This window comes from Bombina bombina, chromosome 5, assembly GCF_027579735.1.
Source record: "Bombina bombina isolate aBomBom1 chromosome 5, aBomBom1.pri, whole genome shotgun sequence".
NCBI classification, from domain to species: domain Eukaryota; kingdom Metazoa; phylum Chordata; class Amphibia; order Anura; family Bombinatoridae; genus Bombina; species Bombina bombina.
In genome coordinates this window covers 891,573,627-891,594,596 of record NC_069503.1, presented here as the reverse complement: position 1 = coordinate 891,594,596, position 20,970 = coordinate 891,573,627, and the positions used below count along the sequence as shown (strand labels likewise).

At 37.8% G+C, this 20,970-nt stretch overlaps 1 protein-coding gene across 2 annotated transcripts in view; it reads left to right on the top strand.

Moving 5' to 3' along the window:
• Positions 1 to 20,970, top strand: part of ATP6V1H (ATPase H+ transporting V1 subunit H) — a 364,453-nt gene that overhangs the window by 204,941 nt on the left and 138,542 nt on the right. For both annotated transcript variants that reach the window (XM_053715039.1, XM_053715040.1), the window contains exon 12: positions 16,441 to 16,542. In XM_053715039.1, the coding sequence (XP_053571014.1) occupies positions 16,441 to 16,542 (102 nt within the window). The remainder of the gene's footprint in view (positions 1 to 16,440; positions 16,543 to 20,970) is intronic.

Sequence of the window (20,970 nt, the reverse complement as noted above, 5' to 3'; positions counted from 1 at the left end):
GTTGCTCCGCAAAATATCTGGCCAAATTGACTAAAGCAAGAAAAAAAAAACAACCTTATTTTAGCTGTTCAGACAGATAAAGGCAGACTTACTGAGACTAAGGGAATTGTTGAAACTTTTCATACCTACTATCAACAGCTCTATACCAGAATTGAAATAGATAACGGGAAGCAAGATATGTTTTGGAATATGATAAAGGTACCTAAAATATCCGGTGATGATCTAACTATATTTAATGCCCCGATTTCTATGGAAGAAATTAGTAAAGCAATAGATAATCTAAAGTTGAATAAAGCAGCAGGGCCGGATGGATTCCCTGCAGAGTTTTATAGATGCCTAAATAGTGATATACTCTTGATATTAGAAAAACTTTTTAATTCTTATTTTTGTACACAGAGTCCTATTTCAAGTTATTTCTCCGCAGCAAATATTTCTCTTATCCTAAAAAAGGATAAAAATGCAGAAGATCCTGCTTCATATAGGCCAATTTCAGTCTTAAATATAGATTATAAAATATTAATGTCTATTATTGCATCTAGATTATCTTCCTGTTTGCATAAAATTATTCATCCAGATCAAACCGGATTTATGGCAGACAGGAATCCATCCAAAAATATCCGTAAATTGGTTAATATTTTGGATTATGCTTGGAACATAGATAAGGATAAGCAGGAACTTTTATGGCAGGATGTTGCTATCCTCTCTTTAGACGCTGTTAAAGCGTTTGACTCAATTGTGTGGGAGTATTTATTTCGAGCATTAGACCAATTTGGATTTAAAGGGGAATTTGTACAATTTATTAGTAGATTATATCATAACCCTATATCTTTTATCTTGGTTAATGGGATGATATCCCCTAAAATAACATTGCAAAGAGGGACTAGACAGGGGTGTCCCCTGTCCCCGTTACTGTTTAATATTGCGTTGGAACCCCTTGCAATTCGTCTCAGTGAAGTTCTATCTGGAGTCCCAGTTGGTACACAGTCTCTTAAAACGCTATTATTTGCAGACGATGTGCTAGTTTTTTTGGTTAATATACAGTATTCCATACCAACGGTCCTTCAAATTTTGAAAATCTTTAGTTCTTTCTCAGGGTACAGGATAAATTTAGAAAAGAGTGAATTAATGCATTTAAATAATACTCAGACAGTAGTACCTAATATCCCATTTAAGCAAGTTGACGCAATTAAATATTTAGGGTTAGTCCTGCATAAAGAACCCAGCTTTTGGTATAAAGCTAACTTTGAGCCACTCTTTCGAAAAATCAATTTAGATTTACATCTTTGGGCAGAATTCCCATTGTCTCTGACAGCGCGTGTTAATTTAATTAAATCTATTATTTTTCCTCGCTTGCTGTACCCATTGCAGAATCTCCCTTTATTTATCCAAAATAAGGATTTGAAAATAATTAATGCTTTATTTTCCAAATTTATTTGGAATAATAAAAAGCCTCGAATTGCTTTAGGAAAATTAATGCAAAAGGTGGACGTAGCAGGATTAGCATTGCCCAACCTCAAACTCTATAATCTAGCCGCGCTGGTTAAAATAGCGATAGATTGGCTCAAGGGATCCAATTTAGTATCATCTGAGGAGATTGAAACTTTTTTTTAATTGCCCCGTTTTCTTTAAAGGCTATTTTACACTCTTCAATACAGAAGTTGCCGCAGAATATTAGCTGCCTCATTTCTATTAAAAATGTTGTACATGCTTGGCATAAATTCTGTACAGCCTTAGATCTAGATTTCTTTCATGTAATTAGCAAGAGTCCATGAGCTAGTGACGTATGGGATATACATTCCTACCAGGAGGGGCAAAGTTTCCCAAACCTCAAATGCCTATAAATACACCCCTCACCACACCCACAAATCAGTTTTACAAACTTTGCCTCCTATGGAGGTGGTGAAGTAAGTTTGTGCTAGATTCTACGTTGATATGCGCTCCGCAGCAGGTTGGAGCCCGGTTTTCCTCTCAGCGTGCAGTGAATGTCAGAGGGATGTGAGGAGAGTATTGCCTATTTGAATTCAATGATCTCCTTCTACGGGGTCTATTTCATAGGTTCTCTGTTATCGGTCGTAGAGATTCATCTCTTACCTCCCTTTTCAGATCGACGATATACTCTTATATATACCATTACCTCTACTGATTCTCGTTTCAGTACTGGTTTGGTTTTCTACTACTTGTAGATGAGTGTCCTGGGGTAAGTAAGTCTTATTTTCTGTGACACTCTAAGCTATGGTTGGGCACTTTTATATAAAGTTCTAAATATATGTGTTCAAACATTTATTTGCCTTGACTCAGGATGTTCAACGTTCCTTATTTCAGACAGTCAGTTTCATATTTGGGATAATGCATATGAATTAATCAAATTTTTTTTTTCTTACCTTAAAATTTGACTTTTTCCCTGTGGGCTATTAGGCTCGCAGGGGCTGAAAATGCTTCATTTTATTGCGTCATTCTTGGCGCAGACTTTTTTGGCGCAAAAATATTTTTTCTGTTTCCGGCATCATACGTGTCGCCGGAAGTTGCGTCATTTTTTGACGTTTTTTTGCGCCAAAAGTGTCGGCGTTCCGGATGTGGCGTCATTTTTGGCGCCAAAAGCATTTAGGCGCCAAATAATGTGGGCGTCTTTTTTGGCGCTAAAAAATTTGGGCGTCACTATTGTCTCCACATTATTTAAGTCTCATTATTTATTGCTTCTGGTTGCTAGAAGCTTGTTCACTGGCATTTTTTTCCCATTTCCTGAAACTGTCATTTAAGGAAATTTGATCAATTTTGCTTTATATGTTATTTTTTCTATTACATATTGCAAGATGTCTCAGATTGACCCTGAGTCAGAAGCCACTTCTGGAAGAATGCTTAACTGAGTTTCAGTTCTACCAAAGCTAAGTTCATTTATTTTAAATGTTATAAATGTTTATCTTTAGCTATGGTTTGTAATAAGTTATTATGATATACTTTTACATGCAGATTCCATTAGTATTTTTGCTTTATACATTTCCATTCTTAAGTACAAGAAATGTTTAGAAGATTTATAAGAAATATTTTTTCTGATTAAGGCTTTGTCTGACTTCGTGCCTTCTAATACAATTTTTAGGTCTTTTTCACTTTTTTTAATTATTGAAGTTTCAAATGACCAACAACATACTGATTTATCCTTCTCTGATGATGTTTTTTTCTCTTTCAGAAATTCTCTTCATCAGATATTGACACTAACAAATCTACTTTTTTTTTAATCAAGATTTTTTTTATTGAGGTGTTTCAAGAACATACAATTAACAAATACAATATACATTTTGTGGAATTATAGTATGCATTCATTCATGACATATCATTTATCTATACAAAATAAAACTAACATCTCAAATACTACCTCACCCTCATGTACCATATAGAGGGGGAGTCTAAGACACTTTATGTAAATACAGAGTATTTGATTCATAAATCATATTCACCTCTTTTACATTTAGTTTCTTATGTTGAGACAAAATAAATTGTTATGCTAATTAAATAACCATGAAAACATATACCTCTTATAGATTGATATTTTGTATGTAATAAAAGTGTATTCATTATCTAAGTCTTTGCAAAATTAAGGAAGCCAGTACAGGCAATTCCCATTCGAAATATAATGTACAAGGACGTAACAAAGGACGAAATGATCTGTCCTTTCCCGCTAGCAGAGAGAGAGAGAGAGGAGAAAAGAAAAAAAAAAAAAAATAAATAAATAAAAGGGAAGAGGGGGGAAGGGCATGAAAGGCGGGATAAAATAGGTATGAGTGTGAGTGGGGAAATAGGAGTGGAGGCCTGGTCACATAGGTGGATTTCCTTTATTAGTGAGGGTGTTATTACAGTTTCTACACTCTGTTGTTCTCTAACTTCTAATTAATAATTATTCTCCATGAAGTTCTGACCATCCCTCCCATATTCTAAAGTGTAAGTCTATCTTCCCCATTAAGCTATATACGTATTGTTCCATATGTTTCATATGTGAAAGCTGATCCACAACGTTTTGGATGGAAGGAGGTGAAACCTGTTTCCATTTTCTTGCAATAATTAGTTTAGCGGCTGTAAGGAAGTAGATTAGAAAGATCCTTCTCGGTAAAGGCATTCTAGGGAGATTTAAATGTAGCAAACTAATTGAAGGAGAAAAAGAGATATTATAGTGTAGGTCTCCCAGTACTTTCATACAGGTACGCCAGAAGGGTCTGATCTGTGGGCACTCCCACCACACATGCATCCAGGTGCCTCTCTGGCCACAATTTCTCCAACAAGCTGGGGAGGAGGAAGGATAGAATTGGTGCAACCGCACAGGTACTAAATGCCATCTCCAAACTATTTTATAGTGGATTTCCCATAGGGTTGAGCAATGTAAATATTGTCTAGCAAACACCATTGCCTTGTACCAGTTTCTCAAGTCAAAAGTCTCTTGTAAATCTTTCTCCCAGGTCACTTGAGTTGAGGTTTTAGTTAATGTCTGATCTTCAATTAATAATGAGTAAAGGAAAGACATCATACCCCTAGGTTTCTGTTGTGATGTCCAACACATTTCCCATTTAGTTTTTTCTCTCCACTCACTACCCTGTAGACCCCAACTCCTCAAGAAACTAAGTAGCCTCATTGTCTCAAAACTGTATTTTCCGGGATTACGATATTTTGTCATAAAGGAGTCTAATGTTAAGGTGTCAATTCCGTCGTGTATGTCAGCTACTAACATATCTCTACGTTCCAGCCATATGTTCATATGTAATTCCTGTAAACACCATGCTACACTAACGACAGGGTGCACAGGTGAGGGATGTGGAGCTAGATGTCCTCTGTGTCTGTTTTTATCCCAAAATCTAAGGGCATCAAGTATAATTGGCTGAGTTATTCCAAGTTTATCCCTACAGTGTGCGGGAATCCAAATTAAATCTGTAAGTTTCATATACAGCGGTATCATGTCACTCTCAACTTCCTGCCATCTGAGACTGGAGTCTGCAGTACTCCACCCCATGATATGGGACAGCCTAGCCGCGTTGTGATATGCTAGTATACTTGGTAACGAAAGACCCCCTTGTCTAATGGTTTTTTGTAAATTTCCACTGGATATTCTTGGCTTCTGACCCCTCCATATATATACAGAAATCATACTTTGTAACCTATTAATTATCGATCTTGGTATTTGAATAGGAATACAACGAAAGAGGTACGTGATTTTTGGAAGAAACGACATTTTGACGGAGGCAATCCTGCCTGTCCATGAGATTTCTGAGTATTCCCAGGACTCCAATATCTTTTTAAACTCCTGCATTCTATCTGTAAAATGTCTGTCTATCATAGTGGTCATATCAGGGCTTAGATGTACTCCTAAGTGTTTTATGCTATTTTCTGCCCACTTGAAATTATATCTACGTTTGATATCTAAGACTACCATATCTGGGATCCCTATCTGCAAAGCTTCAGTTTTAGATACATTTAATTTATAAAAACTAAGTTCCCCAAATCTCCGAATTACATCTAGAAGGGCGGGTAGCGAGGTCATCAAAAGGGGGACATCATCTGCAAAAAGTGCAATTTTATGGGAGGAGTCTCTAAATGTGATACCTTCTATTCTAACATTGCTTCTAATAGCTTGGGCAAGTGGCTCTATCGCAAGCGCAAATAATAAGGGAGACAGGGCACCCCTGTCTTGTTCCATTGGACACTGTGAATGTTTCTGATTGAAACCCCACCCCCCTGACTGTTGCCGTAGGGCAAGAATACAAAGTCCTTACTGCTTTTGTGAATTGTGAAGGAAAACTAAATCTCTCTAAGACCTCCCATAGGTAATCCCACCTCACCCTGTCAAATGCCTTTTCTGCGTCTAGATACAGGGCAAGGAGGGGAACCTTTCTTCTCTGAGCTTCTGACATTATATGGGCCAATCTTCTAGTATTATCAGGACCCTCCCTACCAGGTATAAACCCTACCTGATCCCCATGAATCAGAGTTGGTATCACCTTAGCCAAGCGATTAGCTAAAATTTTGGAATATAGCTTGGTGTCCACGTTTATTAAAGATATGGGTCTATAACTTCCACATTCTACCGGGTCTTTGTCAGGCTTTAACAGCGTAACAATGTTTGCTTCCAGAAACTCTGATGCTAATGTTCCTTGTAGCATAATCTCATTAAAGAATTTATACAAAACAGGGGTAATAAGTTGGGAAAATGTCCTATAAAAGCTTCCCGAATACCCGTCCGGGCCTGGTGCTTTTCCTGTCTTGAGTTGTTTAATTGCTAATTTAATCTCTTCGATTGTGATGTGGCCTCTCAAGGCTTTTATATGATCCTCCGACAAAGTGGGAAGCTCAAGGGTATTCAGAAAAGAGCTAATTGCATCCTTTATTTGGAGTTGCTCACTCTGTGGCGATTGGATGTTGTAAAGGGATTTATAAAATTTACTAAAAGCTAGTCCGATTTCCTTTGGGGAAGACACCAAGACGTCGCCTCTATTAATAGCCACAATTCGTTTCTGGGCAGCTCTATTGCGCAATTTATTTGCCAAAAATGTAGTGGGTTTATTATTGCAATAATAAAATCGCTGTTTAAACTTATCTAGAGTTCTCTGAACTCTCAAAAGCGCTAAATGTCTAATTTGTTTTTTAATTATTTGCATTTGCTCATTAATCTCTATAGAATAAGTGCCGGAAATTTTAAGCTGACAGTCTCTGAGTTTCCATGTTAATTCCGCCAATGTACCCCCTCTTTCCCTTTTAGCTTTTTCCGCTACCTTAATGTAGTGGCCTCTCATGTACGCTTTGAGGGTGGCCCAAATATTTTGAGAACTTGTTCGGCCATCATCATTCAACTTCAGGTATTCTATCAATACCTCACTAGCGTTCTGTATGTCTGCCGATGACTTGATTAACCAGTCTGCCAGTTTCCATGTGAATCCCTCACTGGGAACAATCGGACCTGTCTTAAGGGTCACCGAATTATGATCTGACCACGAAATTGGGAGAATCTTAGAATCTACCAATTTATCTAATAGTTACAAAGAAAGTGTCTATTCTAGAAAACGATCCATGAGGATTCGAATAAAAAGTATAATCCCTTACAGATGGATTATATGCACGCCAGGCGTCATATAGCTGGAAATGAAACATCACTCCTCGAAATGCACCTGCCTTAGATTGTGCAGACCTGTCCTTTTTAAGTGTAGGAGGTACTAATTTGTCTATGTCAGTGTCCCATGTGAGATTGAAATCCCCACCTACGCATAATTCACCCTGCCTAATAGATGTCACCCTCCCTAATACTCTTTTAAGGAATCGTGTCTGTTTTACATTGGGGGCGTAAACATTCACCAGGGTAAAGAGTGAACCATTTAGCTTACATACTAAAAAATATATCTCGCCTGTGGATCTGTTTCACTGTATATCTCTTCGAAACTAACTGAGTCCTTAATCAAAATGGCTACACCTCTAGATTTAGTGTGGTGGGAGGCCCTATAGATATGTGAAAAATTGCAGAATTTAAACTTCTCACCCCTCTGTTGTAGCCAATGTGTTTCCTGGATAAATGCTACGTCAGTTTTATTTCGTCTAAGTTGATTGAGGAGGAGGCTTCTTTTGGTCGGAGAGTTTAAACCCTGTGTATTGTGGGATAGAAATCTTAGGCCAGTCATTGTAGGATGTAAATATGCTTAATAGATAAGGAAATAGATAAGTAGGGGAGGGAGAATGTAAAAAAAGAGGGAGAGGAGGTCCAGAAAAGAGAGAAAAAAAAAAAAAGGGGGGGGGGGGGAGACTCTGCTTGCGGGTGGTCCAAAAACAAATTACACTGTCCTCTACTTCTTCATATACATGAACATGGGGACACCTTATAACAATATGATATGAGTAGCGGATAAACACCGCTTATTTGCCCACCTATTCAAGGGTGAGCTCTACTCAGATAGTCTAACCTGATTCAACCTTTGTAATTTTATATCTGCGAATAACTTCTTAATAGGGAAAAAGGGAGGTGAAAGGGAAAGAGGGAAGTGAAGGTCACTTGTTATGTTTAAGAATAGTGTATTTTAGTCTCCGTAACTATCTCAACTTGTGATAAAACTTGATGTCACTTACTAACTATTGTTATTGAAGTAGTAAATTTAAAATGTGATTTGAACTGCAACCACGATTAATTTCTTGAAAGGGAGGATGAAAGGGGGGAAAGAGGGAAGGGAAGGAGCGAGGGGGGCGGAAGCCTTTTGCGATGCTTATTAATCTTGTGCCTGTGCCACTGTGATCATATCTGTAAAAGATAAAGCTTAGTATCGCACATAAGCAACTGTTATTAATTCAATGTGTTTAGAATGCGTTTTTTAATAGTGACTATAATGCACATCTGAATTAGGCCTAATGTGGAGAAATAGAAGGGTAATATGTGTATGAAAAGATATGTATGGAGTGGGGGGGAGAGTCTGTGTGGAGAAAAACTCTGCGACTGAACAGTAGAGAGAATAACAAGATAACAATATTCCTGAAAAATAAAGGGGAAAGAAAATGATATACAATCATATAAAAAACATAGTTTCTTCCCTTGTAAGTAACTATTCTCTCAATTTCCATATAACAGTGAAATAGGAGCATAAAAACATAACCAACCTTTATAGGATTCATTCTGGGTCCCAGCAATCCTCTGGAACCAACCATTGTTAAATAGAAAACTGTTACTATACTTATCTTAGTTTTAAAGGGTTAGAACTAAAACACATAGCATCTCTTAATAGTGGTTACTTAGACTTGATGTAACACTGTCCTGCTGTTATAGACTATCTGTATCTAACAGTAATATCTTATATTAATAACAGTATTACTAAAGGACAAAGATAAGAGGGAATGGCATGCATACATAAAATAGACATTACTACTCACTCAGCTTCTATATATCAGTGAAATAGAAACATTAAAGCATAAGCAACATGTACATTATTTGTTCTGAGTCCCAATAGTCCTCCGGAACCAACCATTATTTAACTGAAAACTGTTACCATACTTATCTTATCTTTAATGGATTGAAACTAGAAAACATAATTTCTCCTGATAGCTGCTACTCAGACTTAATGTTATACTGTCCTGTTGTTATAGACCGTCAGTTTCTTGTAGCAACATCTTATATTAGCAGGAATTGAGTGTCCAATTCTGATACTGGGAACTTCTAAAGTTTCTTTAGACATAAATTTATGTGGTGCTCATGTCTCCCGAGGTGGATGTTGCAGCTCTATCTAGCTGTTTGTTTGGTCTTTTAGACAAAGGTTGCCATTCTGTTGCCGATGGCCTTAAGTTCCTCTGGAGAACTGGAACAGGGTCCAGAGTCGCTGCCTGATGCCCCAAGCCCAGGGTTGTTAAGAGCTTCAAGCCCTGTTCAAGGGAAGAGACCACATAACTCTTGTTTTCATGTTGAAAGAAAAGTCTTACTGGGAAACCCCACCTATACTTAATCACAGCCTTCCTCAGGCCCAGTGTAACAGGTGCGAATGATCTCCTTTTCGCTAGAGTGAAAGAGGAAAGATCTGGAAACAGTTGTACTCCTGGGTATTTTTCATTGAACGATTTATTAGAGAATGAGGCTCTCATCAGTTTTTCCTTGAAGGTGAAATAGTGAAGACGTACAATAACATCTCTTGGTAATTCTGAAGCCATTGTTCTTGGTTTAATAGCTCTATGAGCTCTATCGATCAGAGCCTCTGTATCTTTAATAGGGCCCAGAAGGACTTGAAATAAGGCTAACAGATATTCAGGTAGCTCAGAAGGGCTGATATCTTCCTTAACTCCTCTTATCCTGATATTATTCCTTCTGGACCTGTCTTCGATGTCTGCCATCTTGGATTCTAGGTCACTAATGATTTCAGCCAAAGATTGGGCATATGAAAGCAGATTAGCCTGTTCTACAACCATATCTTCCTGTTTTCTCTCCATGGTCTCAGATCTTTCATTTTGTATATTTAGGTCTCTGCGCAATTCTGCCACAGAGTTCCGGATTTCAGACCTGAGTGAAGTGTAATGAGTGTCTATCTTAGATGACAAGGCATTTATCGAATCCAATACTTTAGAATCAGAATGTGCTGTTTTCCCCTTTAAGAGAGACTCGGGATCTGGGTTCCCCTTATATGAGGAGAGTGAGTCCCTTGATTCGTCATCTGAGCCTTCTCTGTCTGAAAGCATTCTATTAGAAAAGTGATCAGCTACTGTGCGTTTGGGGCCTTCTCCCGGCCGTTGCTGATGTTTTTTCTTATTTGAGTGAGCCATTTCAAGTTATTAATCTGTGGTTTTACTTTGAAATGAATCCAAATCTATAGAGGATATACCTCTAGAAATATTTCTTAATCAGGCTAGTGTTTATATGTGAATTTCTATAGACAACTCAGGTCCCTGCCTCAAACTTGTTGAGTTTGCTCCTAGTGATATATCAGTCGCCTAGCCTCTCCACCGCTCCTCCATCTGGGATTCTAGTGTGCAAACATATTTGGGGTTATTTTCTTTATTGAAATTCGTATGCTGACTTGATTAAATTCAAGAAGATAGAAAACTGCAATGTACCATGAAAGGCTATTGATAGAGAGGCCTTATTTGGCACTACACCTCAGGGATGGTGTCCTCACAAATCTACTTTTTTATAATTTTTTTATTATTAAAGTACATTTGTTCTTTGTTGAAGAGGTGTTGATTATTTTGGATATTAAGGTAACTAGTTCTTTAAGACTAGCTGACACTATTTGTGCCTTTTTATTCTTCTGTGATTTCAGAGGGTTTTTTTTCCAATTCCCCATACTAGGGAATGGAATAGGTTGAGAATTTTCTTTTATTCCTTCTTCAAAGGTTTTAAACTATATTCTTTGCCAGCAGTTAATTTCAATTTGGAGGGTTCTCCAATTTTTTGGGGCTATCTCTACTCCTACTAATTATGCTATTGTTTTTATAGCAAAATAGTATTTATTTTCCTTTATATAGTTGTATCTTATTTATGGAAAATTATTTAGTTTCAGGTACTTTTCTTGGTCCTGTGATATTGCAATTGCTTCTTTTTTTTTCTGTTTACTTTAAGATCAAGTATCAGATTATGATTTATTTTAGCATTGTTAAAGGGACAACATTTACTAGACTAGGTGCTGTTGCATTTGTCTTGTTGTTTTGCATTTTGCAAGTCCTCTGTTTTGACTGGTCCTTTAAACTGGACTATCATGCTAATGATTTCATTTGTGTCTTCATTTTATTGAATATATTCGCAAATGAGGGTTAATCTATGTCTTTAGCTATTTTAGCTAGAAGAATTTTGTGATTTTTTAAAAAAAAAAAAGAAAAAGAAAATCCATATTTCTTTTGTTCTAAGATAATCAATTATTTGTTTTATAATTGGATTCAATTCTTAACTGTTACTATGGGCTTCAAGATTGAGTTCTAAGACTAAAACTTTAAGCTTATACTAGTTTGGTTGTTCTTATTAAGGAACGAATTCCTGAGTTCTTTCCCAAGTAACATGTTTATAATTGGGGTTCGAAATCAGCTCCCTAATATTGCGATGTACGTGACGTATTCCGGCTTGGCTGGTAAGGGGCAGGTTAAGACTTCTTTGAAATTTATTTGGTTCTATTTTGTCCAAATTTCTTTGATTTTATTCCAGTAAGGCTAACACTTTCTTTAAGTGTGTTTCTGTCCTATATATTTTGGATACTGTTGAAGCATGGCTGGGCACCCATGGGGTTCAAGCGCTGCTCAGACCTGGAATCTTCTGGGGTATTTCTTCCAGTTCCTTTTTTAGGAACTGGGTTTTGGAGTTTTATTCAAACTATTCTGCCTTTTTATGGTCATTGATAGCATTATTTGTTTTCATTAGATACAATAAATGCATATTTTTCTGTTTTCATTCAGATTATTTCCTGAGGATGCGGAATCTCATATGATTCACTTTGCTCTTCAGGACATAGTTAGAGGATCTTTTTTTCAAAAGCTCTTGATTCCTCACGCAAGGGTCACCTTTTTTTAGGTTTCCAGATGGTTTATGTCACTGTCTCTGTCTCTATCAGACAAGGGACAATTTGTATTGGGTTCCGTCTGTCGGTACCTTTAGTCTCTATTATTTCCTTCAGTTGCTATATATGCATAGAAGTTTTAACAGCATTGGATTAAATTCCCTTTGCTCATTTTCAATGGAAAGATCCTTTCCAGCTTTTTATGAGTGTTGTTTCTTCAAGAACATGGTTGGAGGATCAAAAAGTTTGTTGATTCCTCAGACAAGAGTAACCTTTTTTAGGTTTCCAGATAGATTCAGTGTCCATGACTCTGTCTCTGTCAGACAAGAGACGTCTGAAATTGGTTTCAGCTTATCGAAACCTTCAGTCTCAATCATTCCCTTCAGTAGCCTTATGCATGGAAATTCTAGGTTCTTATGACTGCTGCATTGGACGTGTTCCCCTTTGCTCATTTTTCACATGCGACCTCTTCAGCTCTGTATGCTGAACCAGTGGTGCAGGGATTATACAAAGATATTTCATTTAATATCTTTAAAAACGATTGTTCCGACACCCTCTGACGTGGTACAGACCACCATCGTTTAGTTCTGGGGGCTTCTTTTGTTCTTCCAACCTGGACTATGATCTCAACAGATGCAAGTCTGACAGGTTGGGGAGCTGTATGGGGGTTTCTGACAGCACAAGGGGTTTGGGAATCTCAGGAAGCGAGATTTCCAATCAACATTTTGGAACTCTGTGCAATTTTCAGAGCTCTTCAGTCGTGGCCTCTTCTAAAGAGAGAGTCGTTCATTTGTTTCCAGACGGACAATGTCACAAATGTGGCATATGTCTATCATCAAGAGGGACTCCCAGTCCTCTGGCTATAAAGGAAGTATCTCGAATACTTGTATGGGCGAAATCCAGCTCCTGTCTAATTTCTGCGGTTCATATCCCAGGTATAGACAATTGGGAAGCGGATTATCTCAGTCGCCAAATGCTACATCCGGGCGAATGGTCTCTTCACCCAGAGGTATTTCTTCAGATTGTTCAAATATGGGGACTTCCAGAAATAGATCTGATGGCTTCTCATCTAAACAAGAAGCTTCCCAGGTATCTGTCCAGATCCAGGGATCCTCAGGCGGAAGCAGTGGATGCATTGTCACTTCCTTGGAAATATCATCCTGCTATATCTTTCCGCCTCTAGTTCTTCTTTCAAGAGTGATTTCCAAAATTCTAAAGGAGCGTTCATTTATTCTGCTGGTGGCTCCAGCATGGCCTCACAGGTTTCGGTATGCGGATCTTGTCCGGATGGCTACTTGCCAACCGTGGACTCTTCCGTTAAGACCAGACCTTCTATCGCAATGTCCTTTTTTTCCATCAGGATCTCAAATCCTTAAAATTGAAGGTATAGAGATTGAACGCTTGATTCTCAGTCATAGAGGTTTCTCTGACTCCGTAATTAATACTATGTTGCAGGCTCGTAAAACTGTATCTAGGATGATATATCATCGAGTCTGGAAGACTTGCATTTTTTGGTGTTTTTCTCATCATTTTTCTTGGCATTCTTTTAGAATTCCTAGAATTTTACAGTTTCTTTAGGATGGTTTGGATAAGTTTTGTCTGCAAGTTCCTTAAAAGGACAAATCTTTGCTCTTTCTGTTCTTTTTCACAGAAAGATTGCTAGTCTTCCTGATTTTTATTGTTTTGTACAAGCTTTGGTTCATATAAAACTTGTTATTAAGTCAATTTCTCCTTCTTGGAGTTTGAATTTGGTTCTGGGGGCTCTTCAAGCTCCTCCGTTTGAACCTATGCATTCACTGGACATTAAATTACTTTCTTGGAAAGTTTTGTTTCTTTTGGCTATCTCTTCTGCTAGAAGAGTTTCTGAATTATCTGCTCTTTCTTGTGAGTCTCTTTTTCTGATTTTTCATCAGGATAAGGCGGTGTTGCGAACTTCTTTTAAATTTTTGCCTAAGGTTGTGAATTCTAACAACATTAGTAGAGAAATTGTGGTTCCTTCATTATGTCCTAATCCTAAGAATTCTAAGGAGAGATCATTGCATTCTTTGGATGTAGTTAGAGCTTTGAAATATTATGTTGAAGCTACTAAGTCTTTCCGAAAGACTTCTAGTCTATTTGTTATCTTTTCCGGTTCTAGGAAAGGTCAGAAGGCCTCTACCATTTCTTTGGCATCTTGGTTGAAATCTTTAATTCATCATGCTTATGTCGAGTCGGGTAAAACTTCGCCTCAAAGGATTGCAGCTCATTCTACTAGGTCAGTTTCTACTTCCTGGGCGTTTAGGAATGAAGCTTCGGTTGATCAGATTTGCAAAGCAGCAACTTGGTCTTCTTTGCATACTTTTACTAAATTCTACCATTTTGATGTGTTTTCTTCTTCTGAAGCAGTTTTTGGTAGAAAAGTACTTCAGGCAGCTGTTTCAGTTTGTTTCTTCTGCTTATAATTTCAGTTTTTTTCATTATAAGATTTAAACTTTATTTTGGGTGTGGATTATTTTCAGCGGAATTGGCTGTCTTTATTTTATCCCTCCCTCTCTAGTGACTCTTGCGTGGAAGATCCACATCTTGGGTAGTCATTATCCCATACGTCACTAGCTCATGGACTCTTGCTAATTACATGAAAGAAAACATAATTTATGTAAGAACTTACCTGATAAATTAATTTCTTTCATATTAGCAAGAGTCCATGAGGCCCACCCTTTTTGTGGTGGTTATGATTTTTTTGTATAAAGCACAATTATTCCAATTCCTTATTTTTTATGCTTTCGCACTTTGTCTTATCACCCCACTTCTTGGCTATGCGTTAAACTGATTTGTGGGTGTGGTGAGGGGTGTATTTATAGGCATTTGAGGTTTGGGAAACTTTGCCCCTCCTGGTAGGAATGTATATCCCATACGTCACTAGCTCATGGACTCTTGCTAATATGAAAGAAATGAATTTATCAGGTAAGTTCTTACATAAATTATGTTTTTTCCTGTTCTGAATTTCTACCTATTTTAGGTAATCCAAGTTTTCTCCCAGGGTTATACAAAAAAATATTTAAAGAATGGGCTGGAAAAGGCTTGCGATTTATAAAACAAATTCTGGATGAAAACTACCAAATATTATCAGTAGAAGATATTTTTAGCAAATATGGGATTCCCCGGTCTGGCTTATTTGCTTATTTTCAAATTCGACACTTTATTGCAGCTCAGAAGTGGCGTGCCCCCCTTATAACGGCGTGGCCGGATATCAAGCTATGTATACAAAAGTTTATTGCAGGAGACGCGTCAATTTCTCTGTTGTATGATATCATGCTCAACAAACAGAGCCAGTTTATTAAGGATAACCTATGTAAAACATGGACTTTGGTAACTCCCTTAGTGGAACATGAAACAATTAATCAGAGTTTTAAGTCCATGTCCAAGTGTAAAGTACCAATATCTTCGAAAGAATCTCATATGAAATTGATTAATAATTTCTATCTTTCACCATGGAAAATATCTAAGTTTTATCCTTCCGTGGCAAATCTTTGTCCGCGTTGTGCACATGGTAGGGCGGATTTACTTCATATGTTTTGGACATGTCCTAAAGTTAAACAACTCTGGTTGAAAATTATTTTTTGGTTTAATAAATTATACAAAGTAACAATAGCTTTATCTGCGGTAGATATTATCTTTCTCTGCCCTCCAAATGATGCTATTGTAATACCATAAATAGTTTAAATACAATTATATTGGCAGTTAGACACTGTATATTGAAAAATTGGAAAGCTAAGAATAGCGGTGGGTTAGCTGTGGTTTTTAAAATATTGCAAGATCAAATAGTATTTGAATCGTATCACTTATACGATGCTGCAGAGAAAAGAATTCAGAAATTTTTGTGGAAGTGGTCTCCTGTTATACTATCCTATCCCACCTCTCTCCCCCTTCTTATCATCAGTGAGTTTTGCGGAATTGACATTATTAAATGTCTTTCCGCATAGCTGGTTGGAGCAGCCTGGTGGGGTGTGACGGGTGGGGATACCGCGGGGGGGTGTTTAGTAGATACATTATGTTCTCTTGAGTTTGATGTCCATATTCGTTTTGATTTTCTTTTATACCAATCTGAATAAATATTTGTCATTATTAAACAATTCCTTTAATAAAATCAGTTTTAAAATAGTGCTTTTATTTTTTAGATAAACATGTCAGTTAGATCATTTATTCCTTTAAATATTCTACAGGTAGTCTGAGCGTTAATAGAACATTTATAATTTGACTCTTCCATCACTTCCAAAGTTGGCAGTTTCACAGATAAGAAAAAACTGTTACTAAAAAAGTCATTATAAAATTGTATATGTAATTTAAGAAAGGTTTGGGTAAAGCTTCCGTACAGTAATCTATGACTGTAAGATATTATGAATATAATGTACCAAAATTGTAGGTGCATCTTTTTCATGGAAATGCTTGTTTTCACCCAATGTAATAGCCTATTTTTTTCATTTAGAATCCTGACAAAGCTTCTAGAAGTCTCAGATGACCCACAGGTACTTGCAGTGGCTGCTCATGACATAGGAGAATATGTCCGTCATTACCCAAGAGGAAAAAGGTATGTTAACCCTTTACTAAACTATACATCTGTTGCATTTGTCTTTGCCAGTTTACATATCTTGGTTCTTGAGAAAAATACTTTACTATCCTAATGCATCTTCATAAGACTGTAAGGGGCATACTACTCAATCATTTTTATATAATTTAACGTTAATGATTATGCACAGCGGAATCTCTAATGCATTAACTGATATGGACAACTCGGACAGAAAGTTGTCTTTTGTTCAGCACGTGAACTTTGCTGCGTAATTGTTTATTTTTTAAATATGTTCTATGATCTGCAAACTAGCAGAATAAGAGTATAAATCTACTCAAGATGAAGACTCTTGTTACTATAATAATTATTTATTTTACAAGATATGACGAGTCCACGGATTTCATCCTTACTTGTGGGATATCGCCTCCTGGTCAGCAGGAAGTGGCAAAGAGCTCCACAGCAGAGCTGTATATATAGCCCCTCCCTTCCCTCCCCCCCAGTCATTCTCTTTGCATGTGTTAGTGATAGGAAGAGGTAAAGTGAGGTGTTAGTTTAGATTATTCAATCAAGAGTTTTTTTTATTTTAAATGGTGCTTGTGTGTACTATTTTTATTCTGGGCAGCTTCTGAAGGCTAATTGTGGGGAACTGGTGGAGTTTTACTATCACTATGCCTCCCCTATTGGTGTTGCCTGGAGATGGACTTTGTGATTTTGCCTAAGGCCTTTTGTTCTTATCCACCGGACCTCTGGAGGAGATAGTGGACCTCTGGATACTGTGAGTGATATCATGCTCTTACTCATCATGGAGGTAGGTGCAGTTTTATTTCAGGGGCTTGCAGCAGAACTCTGAACTAACTGTGCTTGTTACAGTAGAAAGCCTTACATGGGTTAATTTTCCCAGACAGTCAGGCAGGTTTTAGCCTAGAGCACTGGGACATTTATTTTCTACTTTCAGATATGGATTTTATTTATTGTGGCTGACACTGGGGATGTTATAAAATCACTTAAGGCAGATCTCATATAAAACTTTTCTTTTTCTGACTACTAGGTTGGGGTGCAGTCTGGAATTCCCTGAAGGCTCAGGGAGTGTGGACTCGATCGGCGTCTCTACTTCCAATCAATATTCTGGGGTTAAGAGCGATATTCAATGCGCTTCAGGCTTGGCCTCAGTTGGCGTCGGCCAAATTCATCCGGTTTCAGTCGGACAACATCACGACTGTGGCTTACATCAATCATCAGGGAGGAACAAAGAGTTCCTTAGCGATGACAGAAGTATCGAAGATAATTCGGTGGGCGGAGGCTCATTCTTGTTATCTGTCAGCAATATACATCCCGGGAGTGGACAACTGTGAAGCGGACTTTCTGAGCAGACAGTCTTTCCATCCAGGAGAATGGGAACTTCATCCGGAGGTCTTTGCCGCTCTGATTCTCAGGTGGGGCAGACCGGAGCTGGATCTGATGACGTCTCGTCAGAATGCCAAGCTCCCAAGATACAGATCTAGGTCAAGGGATCCTCAGGCCGAACTGATATATGCCTTGGCAGTTCAGCCTAGCTTATGTGTTTCCACCATTTGCTCTCCTTCCCCGGGTAATTGCTCGGATCAAACAGGAGAGGGTTTCAGTGATTCTAATCGCTCCTGCGTGGCCTCGCAGGACTTGGTACGCGGATCTGGTGGACATGTCATCTCTGCCACCGTGGCAGCTTCCATTGAGGCAGGACCTTCTCATTCAGGGTCCCTTCCATCACCCGAATCTAGTTTCTCTGCAGCTAACTGCTTGGAGATTGAACGCTTGATTTTATCTAAGCGAGGGTTCTCTGATTCGGTTATTGATACTTTGATTCAGGCACGGAAGCCTGTTACTAGAAAAATTTACCATAAGATATGGCCTATTGAGCCATCAGCCTCTGTTCTTCTCCGACGTCTTTTTGACTTATCGGGGGACCCTCTCCTCTATCAGTCGGGGAATGTGTCCTCGAATGGTGCTTTCGAGCTAGACTATTGGGGATGTTGATCATCTCCTGACGGTTGCTCGTGTCCTTTCCCAGAGTTTTTTTTTTGGCGGATGTCCTCTGGCTGCCTTATTTTCTTTCATCCGGTTAGGATATTTTTTTATTTTATTATTCCTTCGGAAATTTATGGGATGGACTTGCTTTTTATTACTTCCTTGGAAGTTGTTGGTGTGCACTTTGTTGAGTTGTTAGTGACGCATGTTGCGCCTGGCGGGTCCGGCGGGACCTTGAGTGTTTTGTTTTATTGTTTGTTTTCACAAACTACACTATACATCTTCATCCGGACCTTCGGGTCTGCATATCGGTAGAGATTGGGCGTGCCACTCTATTCCCGGGGCTTGGTCGGTGGCTTCCGCCGCATCGATTTGGGTCTCCTTTCAGGGGGCGGGGCCTTCTCCACTAGGGTGGTTTTTGGGCCTTGGTCTTCTTGCTACCCTTATGGTGGTTTAGACTCCTAGGGTCTCTGGACCTTGTTTCGTTCTGCTTTTAATGGATCCTCTTCAGGGATTATCGGTGGAGCGCTTGATGGTATGCGAGACATAGCGGGATCATGCCTGTATTCTCTGTAATCCGGCAGTGGTGCTGTGGGGTGGCTAGCCTAATCTGCCACGCGACAGCAGTAGTTTCCTTTGCACCATTCTGTTCAGTGCTTTTCTGATGGTGGACACATGAACAAAGACTTTCACAGTCTGTAGAGCTTTCTGGAGTTTTTTTACTGTTACACTTGGGTTCTTTTTTGCCTCTTTCAAGTTTGCCTGTTGTGCTCTTGGAGTGACCTTTTCAAGATGCCAAGTACTAGGTAGTGAAGCCACAGTCTTGATTTTCTCTCAATTTGTAGACAATTTTAAGTCTTAAGTTGGATTGATGAACACCAAGGCATTTATCAATGCTTTTGTGGCCTTTTCCAGCTGTGTGGATCTCTAAAACGCATCTTTTGATGTTCTGATAAAGTTGTAGGGATTAAGGCATGGTTCATATTAATTAATCTTTCTTGAAAAGAAAAGATATGTCAGTAACCAGGCTTTGTGTGCCTTTATTTAAAGAGCAGGGCACTTGTGCAACCCACACTTCCAGTTGAATATGCTTAATTGAAACACCTGACTCCAATTAGCTTTTTGACAAATCTTAAACACAGAGGTTCAGCTTTTTTTTTTAAAGGCAGCTTTGTAGAAATTGTGGCATAGAGTTTGTGTTTATATACTGCTGATTGTGTGTTTGATCTTCAAGTGTAGCCTATCTAAGCCTGATTTGATTATTAAAGGATATTCAAATCGAAAATTAAAATGCTTTAAAGTGTGCACATATCTTATATATGTACAAATTAAATATTAGTAAATATGCACTGCATTGGCAAATTCGGCTAACAAAAAAAAATGTGTACGCAATATTTTGCAATCAAGGGATTTATCCTGTGAAAAGCCTTTTATTAGGATAGTAATTTTTTTTTTTTTTTTAGTTTTTTTTTCTTTCATGATTCAGACAGAGCATGCTGATATATGACTGTTCTATCTGAATCATAAAACAAACATATTGCATTTCATGTTCCTTTAATTATGGATTTTCTTATCTCCTTTGCTGTAGCTAGTTTAGCATAACTTTAAAATACAATGCTCCAACAAGCTATATATTTTATTTTTCCTTTGCAATTTCCATTAAATTGATCATATATGATTTTTTTCCCCCCGTCCACACAAATAGGTAAGACATGGAAGATTTAAAGGGATGTTACATACTTTGAGTTTGTACTATAAAATGTATAATTATGTGTAGTAAAACAAATTTGCAATATGTTTTCATTATTTATTTTGTCTGCTTGTGCTGCAATGTGTGGTTTTTCAAATTCCTGTTAAAAAACAAAAAGTGTGGACTCCAGACTTAACACTGCTATAGTCTACACAGTTGTTTGTTACACACTCTAGTAAATTATTTATAGCTGCTCCTTATTGGCCTTGTCAGAAAAGGAAACCATGGTTACAACATGGCGGAGTACTAAAACTTTACACTTATTTTTTAATATTAAAAGAAATAATATAACTAAGACACATGTTCATTTAATTCTCAGGCTATTATTTCCTTTTAATATATCATTCTATCCAACATTTATTTAGCATTTAATGTTCCTTTAAAGGTATTTTTGCAGAAACAATGTACAATAATGCTCTCTACGTGCAGTATCCAGCTACTGTGAACACTGGGGATGTGTGGGATTATTTTTTTTAATTATTACTAAAGGTTAATGTTTTCAAGATCATATTTATGACCTTCATATACATTGTTTGTTGCTGATGGTGGTGTTTTATGTTTCTTATTCCCAATAATTCTTACTTTTTCTCTAATTCTGTGAATTCCTTTCAAGGTCTCTCTCTTTAGTACTCTGCTAGGTCACTTTGTACTATCTCTATGGTTACGGTTGGTTAGTGGTTAAACCCTTTATGTTT